Here is a 20,438-nt window from a genome sequence, read left to right as displayed (position 1 = left end):
TCCTGGCCCTGCTCTGCCTGCTGGATGTGCAATAGCCTGGCCCTGCTCTGCCTGCTGGATGTGCAATAGCCTGAGCCCTGCTGGATGTGCAATAGCCTGAGCCCTGCTGGATGTGCAATATCCTGGCCCTGCTCTCCCTGCTGGATGTGCAATAGCCTGAGCCCTGCTGGATGTGCAATAGCCTGAGCCCTGCTCTGCCTGCACTCCCTCCCTCTGGAGCCTGAGGCTGGCCCTGTAAAACTTGTGCAGAACCTGAGAGGGAGAGCCCTGGCCATGCTGCTGACTCCTGTCCCCCTGGCAAAATGGCTTTTTGGGACGTGCCTCTGGACTCTCTGGGACTGGGGAATGACCTGTTCCCCTCAGTGTGTGGCCTGATTCTGTCCTTGGGGGCAGCTGGGACACAACAGGGGCTGTTCCCTGGCACAGCAAAGGATTTGGGTCTGTGGGCACCGGGAAGTTGCTGTGGAGGTCTCCCAGGGCGTGGGGGTCCCTGACGTGCAGCAGGCCCAGCAGGGCATGTCGGGCTCTCGGGGTAATTAACTGAGACTAATGAAGGTGCTGAGGAGCAGCTGTGGCTGCCCCTGTATCCCTGGCAGTGTCCAAGACCAGGCTGGAGGGGGTTTGGAGTACCCTGGGACAGTGGGACGTTCCCTGTTCACATCAGGGTGTTGCACTGTATGGCCTCTAAAAGTCCCTTCCAACCCAACCTTCTCTCCGATTTCTGAGCCTCTGATCTTCTCCTCTCATTCCAGGGGATGGCCAGGTGGATTTTGATGAATTTATGACCATTCTGGGACCTAAGCTGGTGTCGTCGGAGGGCAGGGACGGTTTCCTGGGGAACACAATAGACAGCATATTCTGGCAGGTAAGTGAGCATTGCTTTACTTGCACCTTCAGCAATGAGCCAGCTGCTGAGCCAGCTCTCAGCAGCTCCCAGAGCGGATTTGTTGAGGAGCACAGGATGTTTTACTGAGTGGGAACGATTGTGGAAAGGGTGTTGAGGGCCATTGTGCGGGGGGTTGTGGAAGAATGTCCCATGTTGGGGGAGGGAACTGTGCCCTGTGTTCCTGTGGATGAATGCAGCTGGACGCAGCAAAGCACCCCAAGGCTCGTGCAACACCCGTGGGAGTCTGGGGTTCACTTTTGGAAGAGAAAAGCATTTTTGTCCAGGAATCTTTTGAGTTGGGAACCTTGAAACCACCCGGCTGCTCCCAGAAGTGTCCCTGTTCGGTGTCCCTTGGCTGTGGCAGGGGCTGTTCTGCACAGAGGGAATGTGCTGGGCACCTCAGGTCCCACTGGGATTTCTGCTGAATTCAGGGATGAGCTCAGGATAAATCTGTATCGTGCCAGAGAAAGTTTTCCCCAGGTGCTGCCCTGGGGTTGTTTGGTCCTGCTGACACCAGGCACTGGAAGGAGACAGATCCAGCACCGGGAGCTGCTTTCTGCCTGCCCTGCAGTGAGACTTTAGACAGCATTGGAGCTTCCAGGAAAAGCAGTCCGGGCTGTTATGGCAGGATCAAAAATCCCCCAGAACACAAAGCTGCACGTTTGCTGCCAGTGGATCAAATGTGTGGCTTCCTGTGGGATTCCAGCTCCTTCCACTGACCATCTCACCACCTTTCCCTGCTAAGAAACTTTGGCTGTTCCCAAGTTTAATGAAACAAAAGAGCCAAACCTGGAAATGAGAATTTCTGCCTTCTTTTACAACCCTCCAGCCCTGTCCAGACTGAATTGGGTGGAGCTTTGGAAGAGTATTTTAAAGGGCTTTTAAAAACTTATTTCTGGCTTCCTGGCATGGGACAGGAATAACCCTGAAAATTCTGCTCTGGATTCCAGGATTTCATTGTCAAAGCAGGAGTTTGGTGCTGGTGAAGCCCCCATGATTTGTGACGTACCTGGGAGGAGTAAATGGCACCAGGAGGGGCAAGACTGGGAGCCAGGGATGTTTTATTCCTTCCATTGCTCCTTGGGAGCCTCATCACAGCCTGGGAGGGAGAGGAGGGAGCCCCATCCCATCCCACTGAGCCATTGGTGCCTTCCAGAATTCCAGCCCCTCAGGAGCTGCTCAAGAAGCAAAAATCCTGGTAGGAAAATCAAGTTTGTGAGCTGAGCTCTTGGATGGGGAGCAGAGAAGTCTGGAGCCTTCCTGAAAATTCCACTCACAGTTTAACCCGCTGCTTTTAGTGACCCTCCCACCTCTGTAAATGCCTGGAATGAGTCTGGGAGATGGAATTGTGCCTGGACTTAGAGCAGCAGGGTTCCTGGGATCAGCTTCCACAGGGACATGGCCCTGCTGCCTCCCTGGCTGTGGTGGGACAGGGAAAAGGGAGCAGAGGCTCCAGGTGAGAGCCCTGGGTGGGCAAGGACAGCCCCAGGGGCTCCTTCAGGCAGCAAAGCCCTGACTGAATTCCACAAATGCTCCATGGCCTTGGAAAATAACACTTATGGGCTTTACCACCTCTTTACTCAGGCACTCCCCTGGATTTATGAGCCCTTGAAGAGCTCCAGTTGCTTTTCCTCTGCGGTCGGAGTACAATGTCTTTGCAGCTTTTTCCCAAAGAAAGAGCAAGGAAAAAATCATGGGAGTGACATTCAGGGAACAGGTTCCCTTTGCCCATTGCTCCCTGGCTTTACCCAGTCCATCTGCAGGGCCAGCAGTCACCTCATTCCTGCGCATTTCTGCCTCTGCAGCATCTCCAGTGGGATTCCTGATGGGAACCTGAGCGTTTTTGGGAATCAGGCTTGTCCATGTTTCTCATTCCTCCTTTTCTGGAGTGAATGGCCAGGGCTGAGCCTGGGTTCCTCACAGAGCCCTTCAGCCCTGCAGCCACTCCAGGGCCTTCCAAGGAAGGATTTTAAGGAGGGAATGGTGCCCACAAGGCTGTGCCCAGTGCTGGGGGGCAAGGATGGCACAAAAGGGACACCTGGCTGGGCAGTGCCACCATGAAACCTCACCCCAAAGCTTCTCAAATCAGTCCCATGGGAGAGAGAAACCATGTGGGCATCCAGAAAGTGCCTTCCCCTGTCCCATCCCAGCAGGTCTTCCCTCCAGCCCTCCCCATGCTGGGATATCCGTGCCAAGCTCATTTCTAAGGGCAAAGACCTCCAGACTCCAGCGTTAAACACTTCCTTTGGGGTGGAATGTGGAGGAGCTCCAGGCCCTGGGGCTCAGCAACAGGGCCAGACGGAATAACAGCCCTGGATGACAGGTCTTTAACGAAATGAACCTCTCTGGGGTGCCTGAAATGCTTTGGGAAGTCAGGACAAGTGGGATTGTTAAACAACAGGGCTGCATCTGCTGCAGGAGAAATTCTGTGCCCACAGCACTGCTGAGGTGATTTGGAAAAATCAACACTTTGTACCGTGAGCAGCTGAGAGCCAAAGCACTGCCTGAACAATTTCCCCCTTTTCCCTTTGCTCTGTGTGCACATGGAGGCTGCTGGGAATTTCAGACAGGATGTCTGGGGGTGTTGTGTGGCGTGAGGGGACAGTGCTGGATCATCCCTCAGCCACGCTCATCCCATCAGAGATCACCCAGCACGAACCCCTGGGGTTCAGGAGCAGCCTGGCCATTTGGGGATACACAAAGCTGCTTTGCAGGAGTGGGAGGAGCAGAATTCCGGTGGGGAGATGCTGCTCAGAGCTCTCATTTCCCACTGCTGGGATGTCTCTGCGGGTTTGGGGAGGCAGGTCCTGCGCAGGGAACGGCTCAGCAGCTGTTTGTGTTTTCTGGCTTTGGGGGAACCTTTTCCTGTCTCCAGGCTCCCCCAGACTTTTGCCAGAGGGAGGGATATCCTGGGGTTTATGACCTTAGGTGGGTGAGCAGGAATGGCCAAAAGTTCAACAGCAAGGAGGGAGAGCTGTGCAGGGCCAGGCCAGGGAGCCCTGAGGTCCGAGCTGCACCCTCAGCACAGGCACCAAAGCACACTTTGTTCCCTGCAAAATGGAGCAGGGAGCACGTCCAGCTGTGGGGGGTTGATTTGGGGCTGGCTGCGGAGGGAAGCGAGCGAGAGGAGCTGGGAACACGGGGCAGCAGAGGGACGTGGCGGGGATGGCACACGGAGCTTGCCCCGTCCTGTCCCGGGCACTGGGGTTTGGTGCCGTGCCCATCCCTGACCCTGCGTGCAGCCGTCGGTGAGAGCACAGCAGAGTCCCAGGGGACGGAGCTGGGCTCTGCTCAGCTGCTCAATCAATTAGTGCCTTAATAGAGTGAAATGAAGGGGAAAAGACGGGGGAATGGCGGTGGTACAGGGCAGGGCATGGAGAGGGAGTGAGGGAGCAGGGAATGAGGGGCTGTGTCGGGACTGTCTCCAAAGACGGTTTTGCCTGGAGAGGGATTTTTCTTTATGGAGTTCAGAGATAAACCTGCTGCAGCTGCTTCCCGGGTGTGCATTTCTCCTCCTGTCCCTGCAGAGGAGTTAATCTGATGATGGCAGATGAGCCTTGCTGCAGAGGAATTGTTTGTGCCTGTGTCCAATTTGAGGCGGGAACAGATCCAGGTGCCCCTCTGGGGTCAGCCCTTCCTCCCTCTTCTCCTCCTCCTCCTCCTGAGGCAGTGCAGCCCCTCTGGGCTGGTGCAGGATGTTGTAAAACCAGGGGATGGGACATTTTACATCTTGCACAAGAATTTTTTGCTGGTGCTGAGGTGCTCTGCTGCAAAAAAAGTCTCGATTCCTGGATTTCAGGAGCTGCTGTGTCAGCTTTTCAAAGAACCTTCTTAATTCAACTGCCAGGGAGAAGGAGAGGAGGAAGATGGGGAGGGAATTCTTTACTCAGAGGGTGGGCAGGCCCTGGCACAGGGTGCCCAGGGAAGCTGTGGCTGCCCCTGGATCCCTGGTTGGACACTGGGGCTTGGAGCAGCCTGGGGCAGTGGAAGGTGTCCCTGCCCATGGCAGGGGTGGAATGAGATGAGCTTTGATGTCCTTCCAAGCAGCCCATTCCACATCTCTGTGATTCATAGATTCAGTGCCCGCCCTCTTGGTGGCTGCTCCGGGGTATAAATCAGGAAATGCAGCTGGAAGTTTGGGTGGAAATTTGATGGATGAGGCCAAAGATGGAGAATTTGGGCTGGACCATTGCACCAGCAACACCTCCCCAAATCCTCTTTCACCCAACACATCATCCACAGCATTGCCTCATTCTGGGCAGCACTTTTTGATTGTCGGACCTGAGATCTCTCCAAGTGATTTCCACAGGGGGAAAAAAAAAAAAATCCATAGATTTAAAACATCAACCATTTCTTGGGGTTTCCCAGCTGGAAAAGGAAATGAGAGGTTGGAAACCTTGGCATTGATTATCCTGCAAAAGCACTGCAATGTGAGCTTGGATCCAAGGCAGAGACCTTTCCTGGGACACCCAGCAGTGTGTGCTCACCAGTGCCCCTTAACTCCAGCATCCTGACCATATCTTAATTTCAGGAATTAAATGTCTCCTGCCACGGCTGCTCCTCAGTTTAGGTCATGGTTTCCTCATACCCATATTTAAAAGGTGAGATTTTCCATGGGAGGATGCAGATGGCTGGCGTGAAGTTCATCCCAAAAAAAGTGAATGCTGCTCAGTGTCCTTTAGCCCGTGCTAAATATCCTGGGACTCTCCCAGAGAGGCCTTTAGCTCATCCCAGGTACCCTGGGACACTCCCAGAGTGGCCTTTAGCTCATCCCAGGTACCCTGGGACGCTCCCAGAGAGGCCTTTAGCTCGTCCCAGGTACCCTGGGACACTCCCAGAGAGGCCTTTAGCTCATCCCAGGTACCCTGGGACACTCCCAGAGTGGGCTTTAGCTCATCCCAGGTACCCTGGGACACTCCCAGAGAGGCCTTTAGCTCATCCCAGGTACCCTGGGACTCTCCCAGAGAGGCCTTTAGCTCATCCCAGGTACCCTGGGACACTCCCAGAGTGTCCCTTGGAGTTATCAGAGGACAGCAGCCACTTCCACGGTACAATTCAAGGGATCTGCTTCGGGCATCAGCCTCAGGAAGGGATAAATTGTGCTTCAGAAGTGCCATTTTTACTGCATTTGGTATAAAAAGAGTCGAGGGAAGTGGCTCAGGTAGAGCTGTGTGCACTGGGGACAGCTAAATGTCCCCTTGTGGGTCCCAGCAAGGCTTTCAAGGCCTTTTTGATTTAAGTTCCAGCTCCATGGTGCTGTTACCAGTGGAAGGGGAGCAGTTCTGCTGCCTCATTGAAACCCCCTTTGCTTCCAGAACGTTCCCCTGTTACTCTCCATGGATTTGTGGCAGCACAGGGGGAGCTGAGCCCGTGCAGGGATGAATCCATCTCCAGACACTGCTCCCTGTCCCTCAGCCTGTGTCCAGATGTCCTGTCTCAGATGTGAGCACTGCAGGGGTCCATGCCCTGGGCCTGGTGGCACAGCTGTCCCTGTCACCCCCTGGAGCCCCGTGCAGAGGATGAATCCACCACAGAAATTCTGGGAGGCCTCACGTTCATCTGCCTGTGAAGGGACCTCCTTTCCACCCCCACGTTTTCCCTGTAACAAAATCCTCCCAAATCTCCAGGGCTGAGTTTACAGCTCAGCACTCGAGACGCTGGAGATGACAAAGTTTTGGAAGCAGCAAAGCAGGAGAAAAGCAGGATTTTCTTGTCCAGCTGTGGTTTTGAGCTTCAAGCAGCACATTTAGCCCTCAGAAATGCTCTGCAGCTTTGGTTCGGAGCCTGTTTAAAGCAGGCAGTTGTTATCCAGAGGTTCCTGCCTGCTGCATTCAGGATCTGGCTGCCCTGGAAGGTGTGGCTGGGCTTTGTGCACCCTCTGCAGCACTCAGGGACACTCTCCAGCAGCTCTCATGGTCCAGAGGTTCTGCTTTCTGTGCCAGTTTATAAATAAACTCAGTCTGCAGCTCCAGGGCTTTTTTTGGGAGTTTATTTGTTTATTTTCTCTTGCCTGGTGTGTGGAATTGGAATTGTGCTGTGGATTTCTCAGGGATTCGCTTGGAAGTGTCAGGAGCAGCCTGTAGGAAAGGTGAATGCGTGGGAGCATCACCTGAGGGGTGCATGAGAGGCTTCCCAGCTTTTTGTGGATTCCTTCCTGAGGGGATCAGAGTCCCCAGTACCCCTGAGGACCAGGATTCAACCCCAGTGCTGGATTCCTTGGAACTGGAACATTTTTTCCTTTTGAAAGGTCTCTTTGGGTGACAGAGCACAGGTGATGAGTTTCAGGGCCAAATCCCCTCACTCCCAGTGTCAGGAAGGAGTTTCTGCCAGAGAGGAGGCTCCACCTGGCCTTAAATCCCAGTCCAGACCTCAGGATCACCCATCCATCCATGGATCCATCACTCCATCCCTCATTGCTCCATCCATCCATCCATCCTTCCATCCATCCATCCATCCCTACATCCATCCATCCATCCCTCCATCCATCCCTCCATCCATCCATCCATCCATCCCTCCATCCATCCATCCATCCGTCCGTCCATCCATCCCTACATCCTTCCATCCATCCATCATCCATCCATCCATCCATCCATCCCTCCATCCATCCATCCATCCATCCATCCATCCATCCATCCATCCATCCATCCCTCCATCCCTCCATCCATCCATCCATCCATCTATCCCTCCATCCATCCATCCATCTATCCCTCCATCCATCCATCCATCCATCCATCCCTCCATCCTTCCGTCCATCCATCCATCCATCCATCCATCCATCCATCCGTCCATCCATCCATCCGTCCATCCTTCCATCCATCCATCCATCCATCCATCCATCCATCCATCCATCCATCCATCCATCCATCCATCCATCCATCCTCTCTGCCCAGAGGAAGGAGCATGGAAGGAGCTCCAGTTCTTCAGGACTCCACCTTTGGCTTCCCTGGACACTTCCTTTTCCTGTAACAAAACCAACTTTCACTGCACTGCAGGAATTTTGTTGAGGGAAATCTTAATTGACTCAAAGGAGTCTGATTTTCATGGAGATCAGAGTTTGGAAATTGTTTAAAATAGACTTGGCCTCTTTTATTTCTTCTTCTTTTTTGTAAAGAATCCCCACTGTGAGAGAAATCTACACACTGTCCTGCCTCCAAACTCTGGCATTCAGTGGAGTAAAAATATTGGGGAAACTGAACTAAGGCTTGAAAAAGAAGGAAAACCAGGAAAACAGACACTCCATTGCTCAAAACTAGCAGAAACCCCGAGGTGCTGGCAACTGTTTGCAACAAAGAAATGTGTTAGGAAGAAAATGACCTTTTCTGTGAAAAGACAAAAAAAAAATTACCTGCTTTGGGAAAAAAAAAGGAAAAAAAAAAGAAAGAAAGAAAGAAAGACCTTTGGAAAAATGCAAATGAAGAAGCTGCAAAGATCCTGGTGCTGGGGGAGGGCTGGGGTCCCTTGAGGTGAACAGGTGAGGGGAGCAAAGGCCTGCAGGCCCTAAATGCCAGGGAACCCCTACAGCTCAGCGCTAACTCGCATTTTCCCAGCGTGCATCCCAGATTTCCGGTGCGGTCTGCTGGAAGCTGGCACTAAAAGCCCTGGCACAGAGCGGCTGTGGCTGCCCCTGGATCCCTGGCAGTGCCCAAGGCCAGGCTGGACACTGGGGCTTGGAGCAGCCTGGGATGGTGGAAGGTGTTGGGATGGGAGCAGGATGGGTTTGAAGGTCCCTTCCAACCCAAACCCTTCTGGGATTCTGAAAGAACCCCCCTGGGGGCTCCAGGCCCTGAGGGAGCCCTGGGTGTTTGTGATGTTCTCCAGGTGTCTCCTGAGAACAGCCTGGGGCTGGGCTTCTCCCCCTGCAGAGGCACCAGGAGCGGTTTGGAACTACCCCTGGAGAAGAGAGGTGTCCCCTCTGCCCTGCCACACTGTCACCTGTGTGTCCCCAGCTGTCCCACCACTGACGGTCCTCACAGAGCTGCCCAGGCCCAGCTCTCGGGAGCTGCTGCTGGGATGGGGACATTCCTGTGGCCACCAGGGTGGAGATGTGTCCTGGCCATCCCTGCTGAGGAGGTGGAGATGGCCTGGGTGTCCTGCAGGTTCTGCTCCATCCTGCCCTGTCCCCCGCGCCGCTCTGCTGCTGGCAGGAGGTGGACAGAGGCTGGGCCACCTCCCGCCCTTTCCTGTGGGATCTTGTCCTGATTTCTGCCGGCACTTGTGCCACCAGTGCTGCCGGTGGGGCTGTTGTGCTTCAGTTTGTAGGTTTTTGTTTCAGTTTGGGCTTTTTTGTCAGTAATTTCTGGGCTCTTGGGTGATGTACAGGGACTGAGGGTGTTGGTGGTGCTGTGACCATTTCACATCACTGCACCAGTTCCCCCTGAACCAGGCACACCCTTCCCAGGCTTTGAATTTAGCAGTAAATTTCCCAGCAGATCCCTAATGCCGCTTTACTAAGTGAACGGAACAATGCTGATGTTCAAGAGAAATTCCTTGAGGATTTTTCTTTAAACAAATTTACCACTTCACTGAGAACCCGTTCCTTTGTCTGGGTGTTTCTGCACCAGCATTTCCATGTCCGAGGAGGTTTGGGTTTATTTTTGTGCTGACAAAGACAGAAATCTGTGCTCTGAGATGGCTGCAGCCTCCAGAGCTGGCAGTGCTGATGTGGTGTACAAATATATTTGTTTTGGTTGTTTTGTTTTGTTTTTTTTTGCTGTTGAGTACACAACGCTATCAAGTGGCCATTAGAATAAATGATTCTGTGATCCAATACATTTACTCAGTTAAAAGAACGTAGACACAGCAGGAGCCCAGAGCAACCTGAGGGAGCCGTGGAAGGATCCAGTATTCGTGTGAGCTCAGTGGGAAGTGTTCAGAATTGATTTTTATCACTTTTGAGTGTGAATAAGCAGATCTGGCACCTAAGGGGAAGATCTCTGCTCGCAATGAGCCACGATAATGCTGCAGTTCCCTCCAGAGATGGATTTTAGTGTCCAAATTTCCTCCTCTGGGCAGAGCCGACCGTCAGGATAACCCAGCAAGGTGGAGCTCATGGGAGGCTTTGGAGCAGGGAGTGGGAGCTGCTGCCTCCCCTGGGGAAGGGATGGGGAATCAATCCCTGACAGTGATTTGAATGTTTCATCTCCTCCTGCCCCTGCTGGGGGTTGGTGCCGATGTTTCCCGGGGGAGTCCCCTGCCCAGGGGATCATTATCAAACACGTCCCTGTCACTCCAGCAGCTCTCCCTGTTCCCTGCAGCTCCAGAGCCCTCAAACTCGGGGGGCAACAGAGCAATAAGGAGACAAACAGAACAAACGGAGGCATTTGAAAGCAGCAGAGCCCGAGCTGTCAGGGAGGTGGCCAGGCTAGGAGCAAGTGCCGGACTCTGGGGATTTCAGGGACTCTGATCCCATGTGAGGACAAATCTCTGAACCAGCATTTGTGTTCTTTGTATAGGAGACAATTGAGGCAACATAAATATTTATTTTGTGGCCAGCTGGTGTGTGGGTGCATGTTTTCACAACATTATCCAGGATTAAAGTGCCAGAGGGCAGGGCTGGATGGGACAATGGGCAGGAATTGTTCCCTGGAGGGTGGGCAGGCCCTGGCACAGGGTGCCCAGAGCAGCTGTGGCTGCCCCTGGATCCCTGGCAGTGCCCAAGGCCAGGCTGGACACTGGGGCTTGGAGCAGCCTGGGACAGTGGGAGGTGTCCATGCCCATGGCAGGGGTGGCACTGGATGGGCTTTGAGGTGCTTCCCATCCAAGCAATGCTGGGATTCTGGATTTAGGTTAAATTTGTGTATTCCCCAATGTTGGCTTCCTTTTGCCATGTCAGCCTTGTCCTGGCATTTTTCAATGCCACATTTTTCATTTTTAACACAGACAGGCAGAAAAGCTCAACGTGTGCTCCCACCATGGATATTCCAAATACCCTCCAGCAAATTGCACCTCTTTTTCCTATTGTCATTTGAAAGTTCTCAAATTCAAGGGCATATTCAGGGCAGAAGTGGAATTTATAAAAACCACAGAATCAAATGAGGATGAAATCTCCCAGGAACTGCTGGTTCAGCTCAGGACAGGTGTGGAAAATAACCTCCTGCCCAGGACTGTTGTTTTGTGAACTTTCAGAGAAGATCAAAGCCCTGTGAGGATGGAGGGAGTGGAGAGAACCCTCCCCTCTGTCCTGCTGTCCCTGAGCCAGCTGAGGCTTTGTCACCTTCAGCCCCTTCAGAGCTTTCCTGGACTTTCTGTGGAACACGGGGCTCAGTTTGAGCCCTTGATGTGGGGGGAAACCCCAGCAGATCAGTGCTGCCCATGCCTCAGAGCAGAGCTTGGTAGAACAGGCAAACTGGTGTGCGACAGGGCTGGACTGGGCCAACGCAGCTCCTGAACTGCTCCAAAACTACTTCAGAACTCCTCCAGGACTGCTCCAACCCCATTTTTGGGCTGGCAGGGGAGGTGTCCTGGTAACCCGAGCCAAATTTTTGGGTGTGATCTCACCTTGTTGGAAAGATTTAGATTTTAGTTTTGTGCTTTGGTGCATATCTTGATTCATGCTGGACCTGGCACAGGCAGGGAGATGCTGGCATAAATGTTCCAGGACCAGGATTTTGGGAATGAAGGGAAGAGCTGAGCCTGGTCTGTGTGTGCTGTGCTCCTTCCTCCAGCGCTGAGTTGGGGTTTTCATTTTGGGTAGGTGTGTGATACCTCACAGAATATTTACATTGATGCTTGGGAATAGCCAACACTTTTCTGTGAATCCAATTCCCTTCCAATTGCCCTCTGCTTTTACCCGAGTGGGACTTTGATCAAAGGCTTTGGAAATGCCGTTAGATCCAGAATTCCTGCCCTGTTTTTTCCCTGAATACGTGCCTGGTTTTTGTCAACATGTTTTAAAATGTGTTTCACTCAGCAGTGACACAACACCCTCATTTGTCTGGGGCTTATTTCCCAGCAAACAAATCAAATGGGGTTTCTCTTGCTTCATTTGGAACAGAAAATGGAAGACTGGGACAAAGGGAAATGACTTGGAGGTGTTTGATGTGGGGTTTTGCATTTCTTTAGCTCAGAGCAGTCGGTCCTGCGTGACTCTGGGGTTGGCACTGAAATGCCCTGAATGCAGGTGTCCCCAAGGCTGGTGACAGGGGCCTGCAAACCTGAGTTCTAAAGGTTTTCCACAGCAGTAGCCCACTACTGTGACTTTCTACAGCCAGAGGGCAGGGATGGATGGGATATTGGGCAGGAATTGTTCCCTGGAGGGTGGGCAGGCCCTGGCACAGGGTGCCCAGAGCAGCTGTGGCTGCCCCTGGATCCCTGGCAGTGCCCAAGGCCAGGCTGGACACTGGGGCTTGGAGCAGCCTGGGACAGTGGGAGGTGTCCCTGCCATGGCAGGGGTGGCACCGGATGGGATTTGAGGTCCCTCCCAACCCAGCCCATTCCATGACCCTGGGGCTCTCGATAGCATTTTCTGAGTTCCTTACTTCTCTGGCAGTGGTGACATATTCTCTCTCCAAACTTCCCCCAGATCTCTCTGGGTTAAAGATGAACATAATCCATGTCCTGAAGAATGATCGCTCCTCTGGCAGCCTGGATCTGCTTTGCCATCCCCCCTTCCCCTCTGAGAGTGTTGATTATTCACAGAATCCCAGACTGGTTTGGGTTGGAGGCACCTTGGAGCCCATCCAGTGCCACCCCTGCCATGGCAGGGACACCTCCCACTGTCCCAGGCTGCTCCAAGCCCCAGTGTCCAACCTGGCCTTGGGCACTGCCAGGGATCCAGGGGCAGCCACAGCGGCTCTGGGCACCCTGTGCCAGGGCCTGCCCACCCTCCAGGGAGGAATTTTGTTGCTTTCCCACAGCCAGGGGCCAGCAGAGCTCTGCCAGGGCAGGGGCAGGGAAGGAGCAATAGGAGAAGGAGCAGACAGAGGGCTGGGAGAGCCACCAGCCCTGAGGAATCCTCTCCTCTCCCCACCTGGATGGTTCTGGAGCCAGCTGAGCTCTGATTGCTGCAGGAATCAAATTAGGGCAGTTAAACCCCAGATCCACCCCAGCCATGCACACTCAGAGGAAACAGGCTCCTGCCGTTTGTGGTAATCAGCATGGAGTGGCTGATTAAAGGCCATTAAAATTCACCAGGAACGTTTCTAATCCTCTCTCCCCTTCCAGCCCGGCTCTTTTCCGGGTGTTGGATAATCAGTGCTGACTTTACACTGACACAGTGCCCCTGCTAGAGCACGGAGCTGCTGCCCCTGTCCCACAGCACACTGAAAACAAGGCAAGAATAATTGGCTTTAAAGAAGAGAAGGCCTGGAATCTGCAGGAGGAAACACCCTGGAAAGGTTCTGTCACACTCCTGCATCCAGGGACACAGGAGAAATATGGATGATATCAAAAATTTAATTGCAACAAGAGCTGGCAGCTTCTGTGGTGGGGATTTCATTGCACCTCAGAAATTTGTGGGGGAGGTGGTAACCTTATTATATTTATTATGATAACGTTACAATATTTATTCTTGTTTTCTGAATGTGAAACTGCAAATGCTCTGAACTTTCCTTCCCTGAAAGCGTTTTTTCCAAAACATCAGAAAGACTCCAGTCCTTACTCACCAAGGTCATCACAGACCCTGTTAAGAGACCTTAAACCCGCCCAGGATAATTTCCATTATCCCCGCCTGCATCTGGCTGCTTTCAGAACCTCCTGGCCTGTGCCATTTGATAGACATCGAAATTGCTCCTGCAATTAAAGCTACAGTTGGTTAATTGAGCACCTGCACAATTAAATCCCGGTCTTGGAGCCTTTCCTGGCTCCGGGTCACACCTGGTGGGCGCTGCCAGGGCAGAACTGTCCTGCTGCCTCCGGGCAGGACCTCCCTTGGCAGGCAGCAATGCCTCCAGCTCAGCTGCTGCCAGACCCCCCGAGGGGCTGGGAGGAGGCTGAGGGGGTGATGAAGTCCCAGTTAAGCCTTTAAGTGGCTTTTTGTTACTCCCAGTCATTGTTTGTGGGGCAGCAGCGCTTTGGGGGGGCTGCAGTGTCCCCTCACCCTCTGCATCCCCTCACCCTCTGTGTCCCCTCACCCTCTGCATCCCCTCACCCTCTGCATCCCCTCACCCTCTGCATCCCCTCACCCTCTGCATCCCCTCACCCTCTGTGTCCTCTCACCTTCTGCGTCCCCTCACCCTCTGCATCCCCTTCACCCTCTGCGTCCCCTCACCTTCTGCATCCCCTCACCCTCTGTGTCCCCTCACCCTCTGTGTCCCCTCACCCTCTGTGTCCCCTCACCCTCGGTGCCTTTCCTGCCACAGTCAGGGCTCCTCTGGTCACACAGGGGCTGGGACACTCCTGTCCTGGCTGTCACCTGTCCCCACCATGGCTCTTCACCCCAGGAGCTCCTCGTGGTTGTCACTCCTGGTGACACTGGTGCTGACCATGGCTCTGGACCAGACACCGGTGCAGCTCCATCAGGTCTTGGAGGCTTCCTTATCTTAATTCCTTCACAAAAAAAGGGGGCAGGAGGAGATCCCAGGGGTCATGGAATGGTTTGGGGTGGAAGGGACCTTAAAGCCCACCTTGTTCCAGCCTCTTCCTCTATCCCAGGGTGTCCCAGCCCTGTCTAGCCTGGCCTTGGACACTTCAGGGATGCAGGGGCAGCCACAGCTTCACTGAGATGTAGATGCCACGATTCTGTTATTCCATGATTCCCTGACTCTGGGACGCAGGACACAGCTCTGGAGAATCAGCAGCTCCTGCTGTGGCCACACTGGATGTGCAGAGAGCTCAGTTCAAACAACCTGCCCCTCTCTTTAAACACAAACCCCAAGCAGGTGCAGCCACCACATCCCAAATAACGAATAGCACAGAAAATGAGATCTGGAATTCCATTGAGAAGGCTTTTTCTGTGGCTGGGAATAAATAAAATCCCTGATTATGAAGACTTTGTTCACTGGTGTTGCATCTGAAAAGCAGCAGAGGTCAAAGTCTCAGCTCACTGCAGGGATGGAAACATTTCTTGTTCTTAATTAGAGAATCATTGAGGTTGGAAAAGACCTTTGAGACCATCAAGTCCAACCTAGAGCCAAGGTAAAGGGCAGGAAGGAGATACAGGAAATAAGGGAGAACATCAAGCACAAATAGATCCATCCATTTGAACTTATCACTGAAATGGGAATCTTAAGAGTGAGAGCCTGGATATTGGAGTTGTGTTCTGGGATTTCAGGAGCTCCTGAATTGCTGGATGATAACAATAAATGAAACCTTGATTTAGTCATTGGTTGAAAACTCTCCCCAGTTGTGCAGTATGAGGGGGATAGTGTCAGGGCGCTTTTAGCCAGTTGTTTTCAGCCAGTTCTGCCAAACTGGAGAATCTTTTGGGCACAATAACAATTGCAGCGGCTTTGAGGAGGCAGCAATATTCCCTCTCAGTGTGCAGGTCACCGTGGGTGGGGGATGATGAAGCCCCGCTCCCTTTTAGCATGAACAAGACATGTTCAAACTTTAAATACTTCAAATATCACTGACAATAAAAAGTCACATTCTTTCAACGTGATGAACCCAGTGATTCATAAGCCTCTGTTCTCTTTAGAGCAGGGGAAGGTACCTAAGATGGAAATATTTCCCAGAAAATCAGATTTTCGGTCTGTGGGGATGGGCAGCAGCCCCTGCTTGAGAGCAGGCCCCACGGTTGTGCAGCCAGAGCACCCCAGGGGCACCTGGAAGGTGACAAAAGGCTGGATCAGGGAGTGAATCCCTCCGCCATCATTCCAGACACCCGGCACAGAACAGAACCCCAGGGGCAGGTGCTGCCTGAGGAATGAACTCAGCTGTCAGAGGAGAGGGATCTGCTGATCTCCCCCTTCCCTGCAGAGCTGCTGAGCCTCAGCGCAGAGGGAGCAGGAGCCGAGGCTTTGGGAAGTTGTTTCCACTCAGCTCAGGGGAGAAGTCAATCAGTTAATGGCTTTAATTAGCAATCTTTTCATGTCTTCCCCTCAGCACAGATTTGCCCACGCTGGGGTTTGCAGCTCCCGTGGCACTGGGATTCAAACTCTCCCTTGGAAGTGCCACACAATGGACAGAAATCCCCCTTTTTTCCAAGCAAAACAGACTGGGGGCTCCATTTGAAGCAACCTCTCCTGTCTGTGGCACACCCACTGCAATTGCTCTGGTTTCTCCTGTTTCCCTCATTCCCTTTCCCCTCTGGCTCCTTGGGGAATTAATCCAAGCGCTGCATGTTCCATTTTTATGCAGGAAGCAGGAATCTCTCATCCCCTCAGTCTCAGTGTGTGATGGGCTGTGAGGGGAGCAGGACTCCTGAAATCCCAGGAACTGATCTGATCACACAGGCAGAGCTCGCGGTTGCTTTTAGGATTTGATCGGATCAACGAGATAAAATTTTAATTAAATTACAATGATTCCCGGGTTTAATGGATGCTCCAGTTTTCAGTGTTCCTTGGGAACAAACCTCACAAGAGCTGAGCTTTGTGATGCTGAGGGATGTGGGGTTATTGCTGCCAACTCCCTGGGGCAGGAGGGATGGCAGAGCATGGAATAGGAGGGATGGAGATGGCTCAGGAGCGAGGTCACCTGCTCTGGGATGGCTCAGAACCTCCCTTCACAGCCTCCCTGAAGTGCCACTTGCCAGGCCTCTGTCTGTCACCCTCAGGAGCACCCCAAAAACCTCTGTCTGTCACCCTAGGAGCACCCCAAAAACCTCTGTCTGTCACCCTAGGAGCACCTGAACAGCTGAGTGTGTCGGATGTGCCAGAGGGAAGATTGTCATTTTTCACACCAGTTCCTCACCCCGCCAGAGTGTGGGAAGGTCAGGCAGGTTTAATCCCAGAGATCCCAGCAATGGAGCTGGAATTCTCTGGCACATAACCCACGTTGTCCCCACTGTGGCAGCATCACAAGCAAACTTCTTCCTGCAGAGAAAGACATTTCCCAAAGTTCTGGACCTCTGGGTTTACTCAATCCCAGGAAAATCTGGGGTTTTTTTCCCAGCTCCTCAGCCCTGTCTGATTTGCCAGCCCGCTGCTCTCCTTCCTTTGAGCTGTTGCTGCCCCGAAATGTCCCTGTGCTTGTCACTTTTCCTTGCACCAAGAGCTTTTAGCACAGACAGGGTGGATTTAGTGCTGCCCATGTGCAGCTTCCTTCCCCATCTGTTGCTCAGTTGCTTCTGAAGCATTCCAGAGCAAAAATCTCCTCCTCATAAAATCAGTCCTGATAGGAACAGAGAGCAACGGGGCACCTGCTCCACGTGCATTGTTCCAAGCTGCCTGTGGAGTGGGTAATGGAGAATTATTGCAAATATTGTGCGTGTTTACATTTCTTTTATTAATAACTTCATCCAGCAGAGCTTCAGAGCTTCCTTACGCTGGGAATAGAGGTTGGATCTTGTTGAAAAGTGAGTTTGTGTCTGTCTAAAAACCTTCTGGCTGTGCATTCCAGCCGGGCTGGGAGCAGCAGGGGATGCTGAAAGCCGTGGTTTTGAAGCCATCAGGAGTGATAATGTGCAAAGGAGCAGCTGCTGGGTGGTGCTGACTGCACACACCAATCCCAGGAGCTTCTGCTGCTTCCCTGTTCTGCTGGTTCCTGGGCCAAAGCTCTGCCTGACCAGAGGCATGAAGCCAGCACTCTCCATCTCCCAGGAGTCATGGAATATCCTCAGCTGGAAGGGAGCACAGGGATCATCCAACCCCTGTCCCTGCACAGACACCCCAACAATCCCACCCTGGGCATCCCTGGGAGCTCCTGGAGCTGTGGCAGCCTCAGGCTGTGCCCATTCCCCGGGAGCCTGGGCAGTGCCAGCACCTATGGGGGAAGAACCTTTCCCTGAGATCCACCCTAAGGAGTCAGAGCATGGATTTGCCACCTTGTCTTGTTCCCAGTGGAGCACCCAAGGAGCATTTATTCCTTTTTCCAGTCTGTCATTTTACCAGGAAATGTTGGTTGCTGGGGGGAAAGAAATGTTTGGTGTTTTCAGATTTGATTTTGTGCCCCTCTCTTTTTGCCCTTGGGGGTGACCATTGAGCCTTGCATTCTGCCTAAATTCAGGCTTTGGAGTCTAATGCATTGCTGGGATGTGTGTTCAACAATTCCAGATAACCCAGACAATGCAGACACCTGGATTTGTGTTTAATTCCTCCCTGAGCCTTGGCTGTGGCCTCCCACATGGGAAGACCTGCTCCATCCTCCCTGCAAAGCAATCAGCTGCTTTGTTTTGCTATTTGGGTGTTTTTTTCCTACTGTGCTTGGCTGACATTTCCTCCATCTTTCCTTTGCTTTCGTGTGCCTGTGGAGCTGGGGATGAAGTCAGGAGTTCTCAGAAGGATTGCCAGGCAGGGAGGCAGCCTCAGTAATGAAAAACATAAAAACAACACTCCTCCTAAACCAAATCCATTATTTCCTTGCTCACACACAGAAAATGCAAACTCAACTTATTAACTCGGCATTCACTCCTGATTCCATGATTTTATGTTTGCCTTTCATATCCATAATATCAATTTCCCTCCCCCCCAAAAAAATCCCTTCCCAATCCCGCCCTCTTTGTTCTCCGTTTGCAGCCAGTCCGACTCAGCAGAAGCACATCTGGAGCTCAGCTGCAGCTGTGCTCCCAGCCTGCTGTGGGGCTTTTGGGGAGTCTCAGCCCTCCCACGCTGAATTTGAGGCAGAAGCTGGAGCTCGTGTGGAGCAGTTGGAGATAACGCTCTGCCAAAATGGAACTTTGATAAATAAGTCAGTTTTCCTTTTTATTTCCAGTTGGAAATTGGATGCGCAGTCCAAAGTATTAAACTGCACATTTGGAAAGTGGGATTGTCCTGGAATCTGTTGAACTTTGAGGCTTTGGGACCAAAGGGGTGGTTCAGGGGTTTGTATAAAATAACACAGTGTGACAAGGGGATGAGTTAACATCAATGAGCTGTGTTATCCATTTGAATGAGCCAAATTTCCATGGATAAGGAGACTAAAAACTCAGGTGGAGACAAAAAACTCAGGTGATGTCAGGTTTTCCTGATTGTTGTCAGTGTAATTCCCACCAGCCCTTAAAATGCAGGAAAATGGCACAATTCCCCAAAATGTAAAAAACCCACTTGGCTCAACAATTCCTGGATTCAAGAGAAATGTAAAATGTAGCTCATTAAATCACAGAATCATGAATTTATGGAATCATGAAAGCACAGAGTTATGAAATCACGGAATCATAGAATTATGGAATTACAGAACCACAGAACATTGGAATCAGAGCCTCATGGAATCATGAAATCATAGAATCATGGAACCATGGAATCATAGAATCGGAATCACAGTATTATGCAATCATAGAATCATGGAATCCGAGAATCATGAAATCATGGAATCCTTGGATGGTTTGGGCTGGAAGGGACCTTTAAACTCCGCTTGTTCCAGCCCATTCCCCACAGTGTGAAACAGCTACAAACTGAGAAGGGCTCCTTGAGAGGCAGCCTTTCCTTCTCCAGGGCCAGCATGGAGTTTCTGGAATTTCTCCTTGATATCCCAGCGGGCAGGTTGAGATCCAAAAGCACGTTTGGCACCCCAGGAGCAGCAGGTATCAGCTGAGGCAGGCTGAGGGATCAGTCAGTCTGGTAAGGAGCCATCCCAGCTCCTCCCAAAGCCAGCGGCAGTCCTGGAGCAGAGCTTTCTCTTCACGGTGGGATTTTATGGACACACATCCCTAGGCACTGGTGCACGGACAAGGTGGGAATCCCAGCTCCTGGATCATAGTTAAAATTGCTTCCCTGTGCCATAGCTGTTCCCATCTGACTGCTGGATGGATTCCTTGGATACACTGGTACAGCAGCTTTTCCTGAAGAGGTGAATCCCTTTGTTGAGTATTAATAAACACCTGCCTGGGTTAGACAGGAGAGGATGGAGGACACTGCTGCTTTTCCAGCTTAAAAACCATGGAGAATCAAAATTCCAGCTGTAGGAGCGAGCACTGAGGGAACCACTGCATTGAGAAAGGGAGCAGGACACAGGCAGGGCCGTTTCCAGTGGGGTTCCAGTTTCACCCAGCTGCACCAGAGTGGGGATTGTGCTCCTTTTCCTGGAATCCCAGGGGCTTTTCCTGCAGATGTGCTCTCCAGTGGGAGCTGTGAGCCAGTGGACAGCTTTCTCTAGGGTGAAGGTGGCTGATCTCTCCATCTGGATGGTGGCCAGGCTGGTTCAGTCTCTGTGTTCCTCACACTTTTGGGAGACAGGAAAAGGCAGAAGGATGTGGAAAACACCCAGGATGCTCCACGTGCTGCAGAAGAAAGATGCTGTTCTTGATGCTCATCCCTGGTGTCCCCCTTCCATGGCAAAATAAACACGGAGTGACGCCAAACCTTTCCCGTACTGGGCATCCCTGGAGCTTGGAAAGGGCTGGCACCACGCTGCAATGAGATCCTGAAGTTACTTTCAGCAGATCCACGGGAATGTCGACTGAGCCCTCGGCAGGCAAACAGCAAGTGGAAAACTGGGAAAAATTGAGAAAGGAATTGGGAGAAAAAACCAGCTCATGGTGTGTGTTCACTTCTTGGATGTCATTGGGGTCTGCTCCACC

At 52.3% G+C, this 20,438-nt stretch overlaps 1 protein-coding gene across 5 annotated transcripts in view; it reads left to right on the top strand.

Moving 5' to 3' along the window:
- CALN1 (calneuron 1) overlaps positions 1–20,438 on the top strand; it is a 146,232-nt gene that overhangs the window by 103,356 nt on the left and 22,438 nt on the right. For all 5 annotated transcript variants that reach the window (XM_040082682.2, XM_040082686.2, XM_040082684.2 and 2 more), the window contains one exon: positions 753–865. In XM_040082682.2, the coding sequence (XP_039938616.1) occupies positions 753–865 (113 nt within the window). The remainder of the gene's footprint in view (positions 1–752; positions 866–20,438) is intronic.

This window comes from Hirundo rustica, chromosome 19 (assembly GCF_015227805.2).
Source record: "Hirundo rustica isolate bHirRus1 chromosome 19, bHirRus1.pri.v3, whole genome shotgun sequence".
Taxonomy (NCBI): domain Eukaryota; kingdom Metazoa; phylum Chordata; class Aves; order Passeriformes; family Hirundinidae; genus Hirundo; species Hirundo rustica.
Note: the sequence above shows the minus strand (reverse complement) of the source record. Positions and strands in the feature narration are given on the sequence as shown.